At 36.3% G+C, this 18,340-nt stretch overlaps 1 protein-coding gene across 1 annotated transcript in view; it reads left to right on the forward strand.

Moving 5' to 3' along the window:
- Positions 1 to 18,340, forward strand: part of LOC150078263 (cytosol aminopeptidase-like) — a 223,157-nt gene that overhangs the window by 102,883 nt on the left and 101,934 nt on the right. Inside the window, exons 8-9 of the mRNA XM_090385107.1 lie at positions 352 to 504; positions 12,014 to 12,138. Of these exons, the coding sequence (XP_090241233.1) occupies positions 352 to 504; positions 12,014 to 12,138 (278 nt within the window). The remainder of the gene's footprint in view (positions 1 to 351; positions 505 to 12,013; positions 12,139 to 18,340) is intronic.

Consider the following 18,340-nt stretch of genomic DNA (forward strand, 5'->3'; position numbering starts at 1 on the left):
CTTCATTGTATCAGCATATTTTAAGTGTTTTAACAACATCTAGTCTTTCAAAATTATTTTTCAGATTTTTGTGGACAATGTATAGATTATGTTATTCCTTGTGGCACTTTTTTTTTTTTAAATATCAAACAGTGTGTCAGTTTTGTCTGTAGTGATTTTTGTTATGGTGCAACAACAAGATTATAATCAGTGAAGAAGCAGAGGATTTGAAAACATCTGCAAAATGTGATTTTTAGACTCTATTAGTAATAAGTATATTCTAAACTTTACATGGGTGAAGTGTTTTTTAAATTAAACTAGTTTGGTTGGGAAAAACTTCAAGAGTATCATTTTCTTAATTTCTATTGATAGAGACAAGATATGGGCAGAGCAGAAAAAAATGGAATCATTTTTAAGCGTGTCCAAAGGCTCAGAAGAACCACCTGTATTTCTAGAATTGTTTTATAAAGGAGAGAAAGGAGACAGACCTGTAGTTTTAGTGGGAAAAGGTATCACATTTGACAGGTATAGTTATTTGATATTCATCATAAATATAAAATACAAATTTTTCATTTTCACATTGAAAAAAAAAAAAAAAAAAAAAAAGGTGGCTGCTTAATGACTAAATTTTATCTCCTCTGAACTCTATTTTTCTAAACCTCTTTTAATAATTATGCTTGTTATTTGCCCTCCACTGTACATAGTATGCATGCTTTTGATAATTTATACATTGAATTTTTCAATGTTGTTTACAGTATTAATTCAGTGTAGAAATTATCAAAAGCCTAATCCTAGCCTTTTCTTGATATACATACTTATTGCTATTGAGAAAAATGCTGTTAGTTCCTAAATTTGATATACATGTAGATGTGTGTATGTCACCAGCAAGTAACAAAATAATATAATTGATACGGCTGTATTGGACAGTAAGTAATGACATGAATTTGTGTGTATTAAATAAGCTGAAATTAGATTAACCAAATTATACATATATATACTTATATTTGAATAATGTTTGAAATAATTGAAAACTGAATCTTACATAAAAAAGGGGTAAAAGCATACATCATAGGCAGCAAAAAGCATTTTCTTCTACATGACACTTGAGATACAACTTAAGTGAGAATAATGATAAAAAATAAATAAAAATGCCAGAAATAGGACAGAAATAGATATCTATCCATAGTTCATGTTTTGCCTATATAATCTGGTTAAGATTACTTTTGTCAGTGGTGTGGCCTTGCATTTGAGTGCTTGTATCTGTCCTCCACATATACTGTTTCTGAACTGTGTTTCACCTTCTGTTGCTATATTTAATAAAGCTCTCCACCTTGATCTTCAGACATCACCAGCATTATCAGATCAAGTACATTCTAAGATGGGTAATCTGCATTGTATACATTGTTTTAAATCTAAGTCATTAATGATTGTGTTAACAGTGTTATGTCCACATTGTATCTGTTAAACCTGACAGTAGTCTACCTATCCAGAATCACATTTCCCACCATTTTTGGTTTTCATCTGACTGCCTTTCAAAATGACTGCCCATTGCTCTCTGCTTAAATTTCTTCACCAGTCTTAGGCTACTGCTGGCATCAGTTTGTTTTCTCTTCACCATACACATTAGCCTGTCACTAGTGGAAAATCCCACCTTCATTAGGAATTTCATAATGGCTCTTTGCTTTGGCTTAAATTGGTTAATGTTCACAGACAGACCTAGAAAGAAAAATATACTTTATAAGAAAAGCAGTTTACTTGTTTTTTTAAATATGCAAGTTTTCCCAAAAAACACAGCAAATCAGTAAAACGTTATTGAATGGACAACAATATGTACAACGTGTGTGCGCGAGCGCACTCCCATATAAAAGTCGGGAATCACAACGTATCACAACAACAGTTTTAATTAATTTTTATGAAATTAGCTATGACAATGTAAGGTTTAATATATAAAAAAACAACGCACTACAAAGTATTTTAAGATGTTTTTTTTAAGCTGTGAAAAATTTAGAGAAGAAAATATTGAAATGATTAATATTAGCAACTATACTGATTTTATCATTGCTTTCCATGGATGTGGCATTCTGGTGATCAATTTTATAATAGTGTCTTGACTAAAATTAATCCAAGTGATCTGCAAGGTTCCCCATAATTTTTGTGATTAATCCAAGCGATCTGCAAGGTTTCCCATAATTTTTGTGAAGATGGGCAGACTTCATGGACTTGATGGTTCAGATGATCCCATAAAAGATCTGTTGGGTTTAAGTCGGTGATTGGAGTGACCACATCATAATTTGCAGTAATTTTTCCTGTTGTTTATTTGCTAGAAAATCCATGCACAGCTTATAGCTGTGCTTGGGGTTATTGTCTTGTTGTAATATAAAATTTCTTCCACAAAGCCAAAGCCCATAGGATATTGCATTATGTTCATGAATATTTTTATAGCCTTCTTTTCTTAAAATTCTTTCAATTTGACAATGTCACCCACTCTAGAAAAAAAGAAGCAACCCCAGATCACGATTGAACAACCGTTGTGCTTGACTGTAGGCACCGTTTTTCTTCAGTTGATCAAATTTGTAGGTGGTAGATGACTTCCATCAACCGGTGAAATACCACCACTTTGCTTATTGGAGGCTTGAAGTGGTGAAACCCATGTTTAGTCTCTAGAGCAAAGTTTCCGGCATCCCCCCCTCCCCCCATACTTCTCCTTCAACCCATGCACGGTACTAAGTACTATAGGTTTTAATACCTTTCATGCTTGGGGTTTTCATAAAAAAAAAGTCACAAAGGAACTGGATGCATAAAATAATTTTTATATCATATACCTGGATTTCAGGAAAGCTTTTGTTGCTGTTGCGCATGGAAGACTACTGTATAAATTGGAGCAGTTTGGCATTAAGGGCAAGTTGCTACAATGGATAAAAGGATGGCTGAATGAGAGGAGACAGAGAGTGGTAATCAGCAGATATTGTTCTATGTGTATTAATGTTATTAGTAGTGTCCCTCAGGGTTCGGTGTTGGGCCCGTTATTCTTTTGTATATTTATCAATGATATTGATGAAGGTATATCAAGCTTAATGTCAAAGTTTGCAGATATTAAGGTTGGCAGGGTAACAACCCTGACAGTAATGACAGTGTGCTGCTGCAACAGGATCTGGAAAAGTTGGGCAGATGTGCTGAGAAGTGGCAACTGAAGTTTAAAATTGAAAAATGCAAAGTACTGTATATATGGGTAGCAGTAACAGCTACAATCTGAAGAACAACTAATCATTAACTTAACCTGGAACTGACCACTGGCTTAAACTGGAGCCATTATCTGGACTCGACCACTCACACGGACAGGACAACATGTCCCAGGAATGGCATAGGAAGACCTGACAAAGACATTGTGCAGTTTGCTGCCGAAACATCATTAGGCGATCTGAACCAGATATCCTCACCCGGTTCACTTTCGATCCCTTCCCTGGGCAGGGGATGGTTACTCTGTACCCCCCCCCCCCGTCACCCCCTCCCTATCTTCACCTGGTGAGGCATGGGCCTGCCCCACTGACTTTTGGGGTTATATTCATTATTGACCCCATATTTCTGTCTTTCACCCCCCAGTCTTCAGTCTCCCTTCCCTCCTAGCTATCTTGCGACTAGCATTTGTCCCTTGTCAAAACTACACAAATCTCTAAAAATACTGGTGTACTCAGTCTGCCTCCATGAGGTATACAACCCACTGTTGTGTGGGTTGTATACCTCATGGAGACCCACTGTTGTGTGGGCAACAGTGGGTCTCATTTGGGACCCAATGGCTAAAAGACCAGATGAACAACAGTACAAAACATTACACACCACAATATCCATACACCTCAATCAGAGGTGTATGGATATTTTAAACCTCTGGCCTCTACAGTGTTCTGTATCACACCACAGTGTATACTACGCAGAGATGGGGGGGGAACCCCTGATGCCGTTAGACCCCTAAACACACTATACACTATACTATGTGGGTAGCAGTAACCCCAGAGAAATGTACCAACTGGGTGGTGTTACACCCAGGGTAGCGGAGAATGAAAGAGATCTGCGGGTAATTGTGCAGTCAGATATGAAGTTTTCTGAGCAGTGTAGACAGGCTCCCAGAGTAGGTCATGGGGTCTTGTCAACGATATACAGAAATTTTGTGAGCAGGGATAAGGAGGTGATTATCATTAGCATTAGCATTAGCATTAGTAGAGGCATTTGATGCAAGAAAGCAAGCTTATGCAGCATCAGCCAAAAAAAAAAAAAAAAAAAAAAAAGTAACATAAATAAATAAAAATAACCACTTCCACTTCACCCCTCTGTTCGTTCGAAATACCTGTCCAGCTGAGCCTTAAACTTATTTAGGCTATCAACTTCCACGACAAGGGATGGAAGTCTGTTCCACCCACCAACCACCCGCTGGCTAAAGGCAAATTTCCGCACATCTATCCTACATCTGTCTTTCCTCAATTTGAATTTATGCCCTCTCAGGTGATTTTTCTGAGCTAGAGGAAGAATCCCATCAGCATTGAGCATGCTCAAACCATTCAAGGCTTTGTACACCTCTATCAGATCACCCCGCTGGTACCTAGTTTCCAGACACTGTAATTTGCAAAACTTAAGCCTTTCTTCGTAAGAGAACCCCTTTGTCCCATTCACCAATCTAGTTGCCCTTCTCTGTACTCGTTCCAGCAGCTCTACATCCTTCCTGAAATGAGGCCTCCAGGCCTGTATACAGTACTCTAGGTGTGGCCTGACCATTGCCTTATACAAGGGAATAATCACCTCCTTATCCCTGCTAGAAAAATTCCTATATATCATTGACAATACACCATGAGCTACTCTTGCAGCTCGTCTGCACTGCTCAGAGAACTTCATATCTGCCTGCACCACCACCCCCAGGTCCCTTTCATTCTCTACCACTGTCAGTGTAGTACCACAGAGTAGATACGTTGCTCTGGGGTTGCTGTTTCCCATATGTAGTACTTTACATTTGTCAATGTTAAACTTCATTTGCCACCTCGAAGCCCATCTGCTCAACCTTTCCAAATCCTGTTGCAGCAGCATAGTGTCAGTAGTGTCCTTGACAACCCTGCCAACCTTCGTATCGTCTGCAAACTTGGACATTAAGCCTGATATACCATCATCAATATCATTTATAAATACAGAAAACAATAAAGGCCCCAATACTGAACCCTGAGGGACTCCACTAATAACATTAGTCCACGATGAGCAGTGTCCATTGATTACCACTCTCTGTCTTCTCCCCCTCAACCACCCCTTTATCCATAGCAGCAACTTGCCTCCAATGCCACACTGCTCCAATTTGTGCAGCAGTCTTCCATGTGCAACAGTATCAAAAGCCTTTCTAAGATCCAAGTATATAATATCAAAGTTATTCCCTGCATCCAGTTCTTTTGTGACTGCATCATAGTATCCAATCAAATTGGTCAGGCAAGACTTCCCCTTAACAAAACCATGCTGTGTCCTAGCTATAACTGAAGTCTTGTCTAGATGATCCTGCAGTGCTTCTTTCACCAGTGCCTCCATTAATTTTCCGGGAACAGAAGTTAAACTCACAGGTCTATAATTACTTGTGTCAGCCTTTGATCCCCCTTTGTGAATTGGGGTCACATTTGCACATCTCCAGTCAATGGGTACCTCCCCTGAGTCCAAGGAAGCTCTCATAATTATGGCTAAGGGTTTGCTTACCTCCTTTGCTGCCTCCTTTAATATAACTGGATAGATCCCATCCACCCCAGGTGCCTTTCTTGTGTTTATCTTCAACAATTTCTCCTCCACTTTGCTCTCAGTTATTACAAGATTCTCTAGCTTACTGCTAGAGTTGAATACACCTCTGGCATTCCCCTCGCTGAATAACTCCTCATGTGTGAATGTCGATGCAAAATATTCATTTAGTTTGTTAGCTACCCGAGCAGGGTCATCAACAGTTGACCCATCGATCTCAAGTGGACCAATCTGATTCATCCCCTTCCTTCTAGAGTTTACATAAGTAAAGAACTCTTTGCTGTTTTTCTTCGCATCCCTTGCCAAGGATCTCTCGTAATCTGCCTTCGCCTGCCTAACCTCCTTTGTAACTTGGTTACAGATCAACTTGTATCTATCATAGGCGTCCGTGTCACGTGTTAATTTGTATGTATCCCATGCATTTTTCTTCTCTGCCATATGCCTTATTAGGCATATCCCCTTGTATAAGGCAATGGTCAAGCCACACCTTGAGTATTGCATACAGCTCTGGAAGCTTCATTTTAGGAAGGATGTAGAGTTGCTAGAATTAGTATAGAGAAGGGCAACAAGACTGGTGAGGGGAACAAAGGGGTTCTCTTACGAAGAAAGGCTTAAGTTCTGCAAATTGCAGCTTCTGGAGAGTAGGCACCTGCGATGCAATCTGATTGAGGTGTATAAGGCCTTGAATGGATTGAGCAGGCTCAATGCTGATAGGATTCTTTCTCTTGCTCAGATTACATACCTGAGGGGGCATAGATTCAGACCAAGGAAAGACAGTTATAGAATAGATGTGCAGAACTTTGCATTTAGCCAGCGGGTAGTTCATTGCTGGAACAAACTTCCATCTGTTGTTGTTGTAGAAGTTGATAGCTTAAATAAATTCAAGGCAGAACTAGACAAACATTTGGAACGAATGGATCAGTGAAATGAGAAGGTTTATTTATTTTTTATTTTTTTGGCTGATGCTGTATAAGCTTGCTTTCTTGCATCATATGCCTCTTCTAATGCTAAAAGTCTTTGCTTGGATCCAAAAATATCACATTTGGTACGTTTTTCCACTCTTCAGTCGTCAAATGCCCAACACAACCAATCATTTCTTTCAATTTTCCACTTTTAATAAAGATTTTCGTACTGCTGTATCTCCAGAAGTCCTGCTTATTTTAGATGAACTTTTGAATGTAGACAAAGGAATTTCTCTGTTCCTGTTAAACTCAGCGTGGATTTTAGGTACAGTAAGTCACTGATTGCTTTTAGAAATTGTTATGGACTTATCCTGTTGCTTCCATTGTTACACACAATTGTCCTGATTGTAGTTTGTCCTTTAAACTGTCAATCTCCTTAAATATTCAAATTGTAGTTTGTACTCATTTATATGAAACATCTAGTTTTTTGGTAATACTTTTCACAGAATAACTTTTTTTATACAGAGTTATCAAGAAAAAAAGGCAAGAAATAATGAATTTGATGTTCCGTATTTCTTGCCTTTTTATCAGAACACAAAACTTATATCAAACACTCTTTCTGAATGACTGGTGTTCAATTTGATAAGTTACAGCTCTTATTCCTCAATTTATATTGTTGCGAAACACTCTAGAATTGTTTATAATCTTCTATAATATTGAAACAATATTTCCACTTTTTAGAATATCTAGAATCATCTATAATTCTCATTCAGGAATCTTCTTTTTTAGCTTTCCAGAATATTCTCAAATATTGTAGAAATTTATTAAACATTTCTTAAACATCCTTTAGTTTTTTTGATTTTTATACATAATATAAATTTTTATTACAAATCACCTGGGTGCAGTAAGCAAGTTGGTCCTATTTTAATAAAAAAATTTAAAATTAAGAAAAATTAAATGTGGTCCCAAACTTTTAGGTAGGAGTGCATATTTACAGGGTATTTCAAAAATGATGGTCAATAATTTAAAGGTCAAAAGTACAAACTAAATTAAGCAAAAAAGTCCCAGTGAACATCGGGCTGCAAATGAACCATTTTTGAGATAATGCACATTTTCTGTTAAGATCTGCCACTGACTATGGGAGTGATAGTTTAGCAAAAAGCTGTGAATCCTTTGCTAAGGGTCATTTTATTAAACATAAGATAATATATTTTTAATTTTTGGTTTCAATGCCACAGGATTTTACAGATGTTACATGTTACAGGATGTTACAAAAGGTGTTCAAAATGCTGTCCTTGCATCCATACGCAGCTTTGTAGTCTTCTCTACATCGAGTTGCGAATCCTCTCAGGCATCCTGGGTCATTTCTGATTTCCTGAAAGGCTCATTCAACCTGACTCTGCAATTTCTCAACTGTGTTAATGTCAGAAGTGTACAGAAGTGTACACCAAGCTTTTTACATGACCTCAGATACAAAAATCCATAGGATTTAAGTCTGATAATCTGGAAGGCCACATTACAGGCCCACCTCTACCTGTCCACCATTGACCATACCTTCTAGTTAGGTACTGATTCACAACTTGAGCAAAATGTGCCGGTGCACCATCATGCATGAACCACATGTTCTGGTGTTGCTGAAGTGGAACATTATCATCATGATGGAGATCTGGAAGAACATTCTGCAGAAACTGAAGGTACATCTCTCCTGTTAGCCTGTTTGGCGGAAAGTGTGGTCCAATCAGACGGTCTCCTAGTTGTCCTACCCAAGACATTCGACGAGCAACATTGCTGATGTCATGACTCGTGAATTGCATTAGGATTTTCGTCAGACCAAATTTGACAGTTATGAAAATTAAAAATACCATTACGAGTAAACTCAGCTTCATCAGTAAACAAAATGTTTAAAAATTGGGGATTCAGGACACACTGTTGTTGCATCCACTGGCAGAAGTTCACTCTGGGAGGGTAGTCTGTACTGCTGAGACCTTGTACATGCTGGATATGGTAGGGGTACAGTAATTGGTGATGTAAAATTCGCCATACACTGCTATGACTCAGTACATGCTCTTGCAGAGCAACCCTCCTTGTCGAAATTCCTGGATTTTGTTCTATTCTTTCTAACACCATTTCCTCAACATCAGGTGTTATGCTTCTGGGCCTACCTGCTTGTACTTCATGTGCGAAGCACCCATGTTCTCTAAGCCGTTGATGTACCCTGATGAATGTGCTCCTGTTGGGCTGCCTTCAATGGGGAAATGCTTCTTGGTACAAATGTACAGCCTCGAGTGCACTGCCATTGGCTTTACCATACATGAAGTGCGTCTACATACTCTTCGTTGCTGTAACCTCTTTCCATGTTGACTATCCTTTGACAAGTACTAGTATGCCTGCTATGTCTCAGAGCATTGAGAGAGGGGAAAGGGAGAGAATGAGCATAACCTAACCTAAACAAACAAGTCAGTGGTAGATCCCAACTCTGTACAGTTCACCTTATCAGTGGTGGATCCTAACTAGAAATGTGCAATATCTCGAAAACGATTCACTTAAGGATGTTTACTAGGCTTTTTTTGCATATTGTAGTCTGTACAGTCCACCTTTAAATTATTGACCATAACTTTTGAAACACCCTGTTATTTATTATTATATTATATTATATTATATTATATTATATTATATTATATTATCTCGCTTATACCATTAATATTAGTATGAGTAGTGGCAAATGATGCAAGAAAGCATGCATAAAAAGCATCAGCCAAAAAAAAAAAAGAAAAAACCCTACACGCTTCACCCATCCATACCTTCTAAGAATTTGTCTAGTTCTTCCTTTAATTTATTCAAACCATCCACTTCCACAACAACAACAGATGGAAGTTTGTTTCAACAATTAACCATCTGCTGATTGAAGGCAAATTTCTGCACATTTATCCTTCAGCCATCCTTCCTCGACTAGAATTTATGCCTCCTAATGTGTGTAGTCTCAGAAAGAGAAAGAATGCTATTAACATTTAGCTTACTTACTCAATCCAGTCAAGGTCTTAAACACCTCAAGCAGATCACCCCCACAGGTGACTAGTCTCCAGATGCTGAAAGTTGCAGAACTGGACTCTTCTTGGTAAGAGCACCCTTTTGCTCCCTTCACCAGTCTAGTTGCTCTTCTCTGCACCCATTCCAGCAAATCTACATCCCTCCTAAAACAAGGCTTGTTGACCTATATACAGTATATTCAAGATGTGGCCTAACTATGTACAAGGGGATTATCCCATCCCCTTGTACATGGCCTTGTACAAGGAGATAATTGCCTCCTTATCCTTGCTAGAAAGGTTTTGTATATCATTGACAGAATCCCATTAGATGTTTTGGCAGCCTGTCTGCACTGCTTGAAAAATTTCATACCTGATTGCACAATTACCCCAAGTCTTTTTCATTTTCCACTTCCCAGAGTGTAGTACCACAGAGTTGGCTTATTGCTATCCGTTTACAGTACCTAGAATTTGTCAATGTTAAACATCAACTGCCATTTCTCAGCCCATTGACCTAATTTTCCTAGATCTTATTGCAGTAGCTCATCCTGATTGTCATTAACCATCCTGCCGAACTTAGTATCATCTGCAAATTTAGACATTAAGATATACCTTCATCAAAATCATTAATAAATATTGAAAACAACAATGGGTCCAGCACTGCACTCTGGGGACTCTACTAATAATAATAGTCCATGAGGAGCAGTACCCATTGATAACCGGCGCCTCCGTAGCTAGGTGGGAAGGAGCAGCAGTGCGTAGCACACGCTTCTTGATTAGATCGGGGTTCAAGCCCGTCACCACCAAATACGGAGCATGCGGAAAGGTCAGGGAATGACCACTGCACTGGAGCAATATGGCCTTAGTTGCTAATGCTGCTAAAAACCAAATAACAACAACAACCATTGATAACCACTCTGTCTTCTCTCACTCAACCATCCATTTATCCATAGCAGTAACTTTCCCTTAATGCCACATTGTTCTAGTTTGTGCAGCAGTCTTTTATGTACAACAGTATCAAAATCTTTCCTGAAATCCAAGTATGTGATATCAAAATTATTTTTTACATTCAGTTCCTTTGTCACTGCATCATAGTATCCAATCAGATTTGTCAGACAATACTGCACCTTAACAAATCCATGCTGTGACTACAGTATAATTACATTCCTGTCTAGATGATCCTGCATTACTTCTTTAACCAGTTACTCCATTATTTTCCAAAGAAAAGACATTGAGCTAATGTCTGTAATTACTTATCACCTTTTGATCCTCCTTTGTGAATTAGAAATACATTCACACATCTCCAGTCCATAGAGACCTTTTCTGAATCCAGGGATGCTCTCATAATTATGACTTAGTGTTTACTTACTTCCTTTGCTGTCTCTCTGAATATAATTGGATAGATTCTATCCATCCCAGGTGCCTTTTATATGTTTAGATTCAATAATTTCTCTTCCTTTCCTTTTATTTATCACAGAATCATTTAGCTCCCATTAGAGTTTGTTAAACTTCTGGCATCCCCTTTCTTAAAGAATTCGTCATGTGTGAAGATAATGCAAAATACTTATTCAGTTTGTCAGCAAGTTAAGCGGGATCATCAACATTTAAATTATTTATATCAAGTAGCCCAATGTGATTCAACAGCTTTCTTCTACTGTTAAGATAAGCATAGAAGTCTTTGCTGCTGTTCTTCGCATTCTTTGCCAGAGACTTCTCATAATCTACCTTATCTTGCATAACTCCCTTTGTGACTTGACTACGGATTAATTTATGTATACCATAGGTTTCTGTATCACTTGATAATTTTTCTTCTCTGCCACAAGTTCCATCAGTTCGTCTGACATCCATTTAGGTCTAAGCCTTGAACAGTATTTCTTAGTTGGTACGAAGTGCCTAGTAGCTTCTATGATTTTTTCCCTGAATGCTTCCATTTTGAACTTCCTGTTGGTAACATCATTAATTGGTCTTACAGCATAGAATTTAAAAACTGTCTGAGACCACAATAGTTATCTTACAGAAGCAAAAGCCTTTTGTAAGAATGATTTTACTGTGATCATTGCCACCCAGTGGGTTTTTGATCTACAGATTCTTAATGCTTGAAGAATCACTGTTAATAACCAGATCAAGAGTATTGCTTCCTCCTGTTGTCTTTCTGACTTGCTGCTGTAGAAAACAGCATCATGTTAGAGAGCAACATGAGGAAGCAATACTCTGTAGTGGATGGAATCTATTCAATTTTATTAAGGGAGGCAGGAAAGAAGGTAAGCAAATCCATATCCATGATTATGAGATCATCCTTGGATTCCAGAGAGGCCCTATTGTAAAGTATACCTTTTAAACTTGATTTTACATTTTCAGTGGAGGAATATCTATAAAACCATCAGCTGGAATGGAAATTATGAGAGGTGATTTAGGAGGGGCTGCCTGTGTTGTTGGCACTATTTTTAATTTAGCCACCCTGAAAGTTCCAGTTAATGTTATTGGTGAGTATATGTAACTCTTTTAAACTATAGCAATATTAATTATTCTTTTTTAAGATTACATAACTTTTTAGAATGAATTAGAATTGACATCCATGTATATTTTGTGTCCAAAATAGCTTTTGTGAATAATTTTGAGCAGAGTGACTGCATCCCCTTTCATTATATTTATGTCACTGCTCAGACTACATAAAAAAATAATTTATTAATTACATTACAATAATTTCATGTAATATTTCTATAATTATAATAATGATTTGTTTAACCCTAGCTTTATCCCATCCCCCAGTAACCCTAATTACTTGAAAATTGCCCCCTCCCCCGAAAAAAAACTAATAATTTCCATAATTTCTACTCAATTTAAGAATTGAAACTCTCAATATACATAAACAGAAGTATATTCTTTGATTTCCTACCTTTAAATTGCAGCAAAAACTATTAATTCACTCGAAAACAGCAAAAATGTATGATCACATACCAATGTATGAAATTATGACCAGAAAAAAACTGCGGCCGCACTTTGATTATACAACGAGTTACTGAATTCGTTTGAATTTGGCGCGTCATTGCAGCATCACTGGCTAAAACGAATCAACACACACACAGAGCCATAATTGACTGGTCAAGCTTATGTCATTAGCGTTACCAAGGTGATCCAAGGAGAAAATAAAAATGTAAGCAACTTTCTTGGAAAACAAACAGTTGAGCATCATTACTTTTGAACAATATTTTGCATCGCTCTGTCACAACATTTTGCTTTACTGCTTTTCGTAATTGCTTTACAAAAAATTGCAACGAATTGTTTTTGAAAAGCAAAAAATGTTTTTCCTTTCTTCAATATGTATTGTATCTACTAACAAAAAATCAGGGACATTCATCTATTGGGAGCCACAGTGGAAACAAAAATAAAAAAAAAACTGTCATAAAACAAATAATGTTCATTTGATAAAAAAAACCACATTGCTTTTCTATAATGGTTTAGGGAACAATAATTTGAATTTTTACTTTCGAACAATATTTTGCATTATAGCCCTGTTACAACATTTTGCTTTACTGCTTTTCAAAATTGTTGTTCGCAACAATTACGAAAGAATTGCAGCGAATTGTTTTTGAAAAACAAAAATATCGTATTTCCTTTCTTCAATATGTATTGTATCTAATAACACAAAATCAAGGAAATTCGTCTATTGGAAGCCACAGTGGAAAATGAAGAAAAAATAAATAAATCTGGCATAAAATTGATAACACAATGTACATTTTATAAAAAAAAAACCACTTGCTTTACTGTAATTGTTTCAGGGAACAATATTTTGCTTTTTTATTTTCTAACAATACTTTTCATTTTTACCTTCCAACAATATTTTGCATTATAGCCCCAAATCAGCTTCATCCAAGAATGCAGAAGTTCTAATAAGTCCTATTTTGGTCTGGCACGCATTTGATAAAAAAAAAAAAAACATTTTGCTTTACTGTAATTGTTTTAGGGAACAATATTTTGTATTATTGCCTTATTACATTCTAACAATATTTTGCATTATTGCCTTATTACATTCTAACAATATTTTGCATTATTGCCTTATTACATTCTAACAATATTTTGCATTATAGCCCTGTTACAATATTTTGCTTTATTGCTTTACGTAATTTTTTGCTCGAACATTTTCTGTTCCTAACGTGTACTTGTCAATAATCCCTTTGCAAATAGTGGCAAGTGAACTGCATTATAAATTTCAAACATCGTTATATAGCCTGTCCTTGAATGCAAATGACTACGGTTGCTTTCTTTTGAGTGATCACATGTTTTCGCTTTATAAAGATGTTTTATTGTGGAAAGTGTCTTCCAGTCAAATCAAGTAGTAGTAGTAGTCCTTTATTGTACCTAAAGTAATTCATTATGTTGGGGGAATGGAAATGGATTTGCTCCTAAAGTAGCACTTTCGAATTTTCCCAAAGCAGATTATCTGAACACAATGTAAATTAGAAGGACAGTAAAAGAGTTGATAATTGGTGCCATTGGTGGGCAGCATTTCGACAAACAAAATTTTCTGTTTATACTCCGGGATGACCACATGGTCAGAGATCCCAAGATAGAGAGAGAGAATACAAGAAAGTCACGGGTTGATTGTGTGAAATTGCACATCTGCCAAAAACCACAGTAAAACAAGAGAAATGATAGGGAGTAAATCTATTTTTCAGTGGGGTATATCTTTTTATTGCAGCTCAGACAGCATATGACCATAGATGAGAATTTATTCGGCTTCTGTACTAAAACAGAATTTCTCCCTTTGTGATAACCTCAAAGCATACCAAGCAAATATTTTCTAACAATACTCTTTGAGCAGCCCATTAGTCATAATCTGTTAGCTCTGTATTGTTAGAAAATATTAGTTTTGTGAAGAATACACATTTCAAGAAACATCCATTATTCTTAGGGCATATATATATTTTATTTTCTTTGGCGTTTTCGAAGTGCCATTTTCACCAGTTTTTGAAGTTTATAATGCAGCTATAAATAGAAATATTTTCTTGAAATTTTGTTAGAAGATCAAATATACATCCAGGAAACTGCTGTTTTTATATTGTTCCCTAAAAACAATTACAATAGAGCAAACTTTTTTTTTTTATCCAATGCGCATTGCAGTGTTATCAGTTTTACACCAGTTTTTCTCGTTTCCAATAGATGAATTTTCTTTATTTTCTGTTAGTAGGTGCAATACACATTGAAGAAAGGAAATACGATCTTTTCTACTTTCAGAAACAACTGTTACTACTATTTCACTTTATTGCTCTTATGGCAACTAACAGTGTCTTGCACCTACTACCATGCCACGTTCGAAGTGCGTTAGATCACTCCTTTTCTCCATTATTGCTATGGTTTGTACATTTAACTGGATCCAAGTCTGTTAGGACATTTGTTGACATACTAGAAAGGTTGTTCTGCTGCATTTATATCCACAACTGTGGTCATGTCATTCGCAACATTGTGGGACAAATCATTTATGTGCACAGCAGGGGTGTACCTAATAAAGTGGCAGCACAGTGTATGTATCACTGTATATTAGTTTATTTTACATCCTTTAAAATTTTTAAATATTTAAATTTTAACTTACCACTAATGTTAAGGCTGAACTTGTTTTTGTTTAGTAATATTGTGATAATGTCATTGAATTTCTTTGCAAATATGATAAAATGTAACCCACATTTTTTTAAAATTTATTGTGGTCAATTGAACTTTAAAGCAAACTGCTCTGCCAGTAAATCAGAATATCTTGTAGTGGAGAATTTTAAATTTCCAGATATTGACTGGAATTTGTGGTTTGGCCACTCAAAGATCGAATACATCGAGAAGATCAAATATACACAGAAGAAAAACTTTCTGGATTTGTAGGATGGCTGTTTTCTACACTCGCAGGTTAGAGAGGCAATAAGAGAAAGGTGTACTCTTGATCTAATTATCAGTACTGACTTTTTGGCATGAAGTATCCACAGATAAAGAAACCACTAAATGACAGTGATCATAATATAATGATGATGGATTTACTGAAAGATATAACTGTTGTCAAGGATAAAGGGAAATGATTTTGTTTTTGTAAAGTTAACTACATTGTTTTAGACATTTTTTAAATTCTTTTCAGTGGGATCAACTGTGCTGTTCTAAATGGGAATATTCAGGGAAGTAATCATAAAATATACTAGGTTTTTTAATACCAACTGAGAGATACTGTTCAAGATTCAAACCTAACTAGATGTAAGATGAACTGATGAGAAACTAGTGGCAGAGAAGATAAATGTATGGGATGATTATAAATTATCAGAGGACACTGAAACCTACAGTAAGTGCAAACTAGTCTGCAGTCAAGTCACTAATAGGGTTAGGCTAGCTTTTGAGGTATTTAGCTAAGGAAGCAAATAGTTTTTTGCTTATATTAACACTAGAATGAAATGGATGCACCACACTGGGATACTGGATATGAATGGCTTAACTATTGATGGATGGCATAACTGTTCAGATTGCTGACAAACTGAATAAATATTTTTGTATCTAAATTCATGCTTGAATAAATTTTTAGGAATGGGGATACCAGAAGTATACCAAGTTATAAATGGAATCTAAATAATTTTGTGATAACTGAGAAGAAAATAAAAGAGAAATTGTCAAAGCTAAAAGTAAATAAGGTACCTGGGGCTGATGGAACCTATATTTAAAGAAGCAGCAAACCAAGGCAAGCAAATCTCTGATTCTAATTATGAGAGCATCCTGGGGTTCAAGGAAGTTAGCTATGGATTGGAGAAGTGCAAATGTCTTGCCTGTTCACAAAGGGGTACGAAGAGCACAGTGGGTAATTACAGATCTGTAAGCTTGACTTTTGTTTCAGTGAAAATAGTCAATGGTTAAAAAAGGAATGGAGGTTCATCTTGACAGGAATGCAATTATACAGAAATCACATCATGAATTTGTTATGGGGAGTCTTGTCTGACTAATCTGATTAGCTACTATGATCCAGTGACAAAGATACTAGATGCAAAAAATAATTCTGACATAGTATACTTAGATTTTGGTAAAGATTTTGAATGAATAGGAGCATTGTGTAGTAGTCATTGCTGTGAATAAAAGGATGCTTGAGTGGCAGAAAACAGACGTATTATTAATGTGAACTACTTTTCTTGGACTGTTATTGATGGAGCCACTCAGGGTTCAGTGCTCTAGGCCCCTTACTGATTTCAGTATTTATTAATGATATTGATGAAGTCATATTAAGCTTCATGTCTAAGTTTGTAGCTGGTACAGAGGTTGACAAGGTGATGATTATTGGCAGAAATTAATGTGTAATACTGAAACAAGACCTAGAAAAAAAAAACAATTTAGGCAGATTGGCTGAGAAGTGGTAACTGATGTTTAACATTGATAAGCACAATGTACTGTATGTGGATAGCATTAATTCTAGAATAACATACCATTTGAGTGATCCTACACCTCAAGGTGGTGGAGAACGTAAAAGACCTAGGGGTAATGGTATGGTCCGACATGAAGTTTTCTGAGCAACACAGACAGATTGTTAGGATAGCTCATGGAGTTCTGTCAGTAATATACAGGAATTTTTCCAGTTGGGACAAGGAAGTGATTACCCCCATTGTCTAAGGCAGTTGTTAGTTGTTGTTGTTTGGTTTTTAGGAGCATTAGCAACTAAGGCCATATTGCTCCGGGGACATGCGGTGGTCATTCCCTGACCTTTCTGCATCTTCCGTATTTGGTGGTCATGGGCTCGAACCCCAGTCTAATCAAGAAGCGTGTGCTACGCACTGCTGCTCCTATCCACCTGGCTATGGAGGCGTCCAGTTGTTAGACTGCATCTTGAATATGCATACAAGTCTGGGGACCTCATTTTAAGAATGATATGGATCTCTTGGAATGGGTGCAGAGAATATCAACAACAGGGACACAAAAGGGCACTCTTATCAAGAAAGGCTTCAGTTCTGCAAATTGTAGACCTGGAAACTAGGCACTTCTGGTTTAAACTGATTGTTGAAGCATTTAAAGCTTTAAATGGATTGAGTAAACTAAATACTGATATTTGTTACTCTTTTTTGGATAACATATAAAGGAACATAAATTTAAATTGAAAAAAGAATAGAGTTGCAGGATATTCTGTGCAAAAACTTGTTTTTTTCCATAGAGTAAATGATTGTTGGGACAAACTTCTGATGTGCAAGTAAGTAGTTCGTATAAATTCAAGGAAGGATTAGAAAAATTGTTAGCTGCAGTATATAGATGAAGTTTTTTTTTTTGGCTGATTAAAATAAATGAATTTTCTATTTATACTCTGTGAAATGACCACATAAAGTCATAGGAGTTAACAAGATGGGGGAAAATACAAGAACTGTATAACTTTGCTTCCTTGAATCTTATACTAATACGTAATACTAAAATGGGAGTCCCCAAAATATCATGTAAAAAAATCTAAACATGAAATAATTTTTTATTCTGTATGTGTTTAGTTTGATAATAAAATGAAAGATCATTTTGATGTTTACCACCAGCGACATCTACTTTTGGAATAGTCTACAATAAGTTGTATTTGCAATTATTGCTAATTTATTGTAAATTTATTTATGATGTGGGAATATTGTTGATGATTAAAAATTTGTTTCCATAGGATCAGGATTAATATCATAAACAAGGATAGTTCTGTTCATATTCTGAGTC

The sequence above is a fragment of the Mastigoproctus giganteus genome, chromosome 11 (assembly GCF_048544385.1).
Source record: "Mastigoproctus giganteus isolate SK-2022 chromosome 11, ASM4854438v1, whole genome shotgun sequence".
Classification (NCBI taxonomy): Eukaryota; Metazoa; Arthropoda; class Arachnida; order Uropygi; family Thelyphonidae; genus Mastigoproctus; species Mastigoproctus giganteus.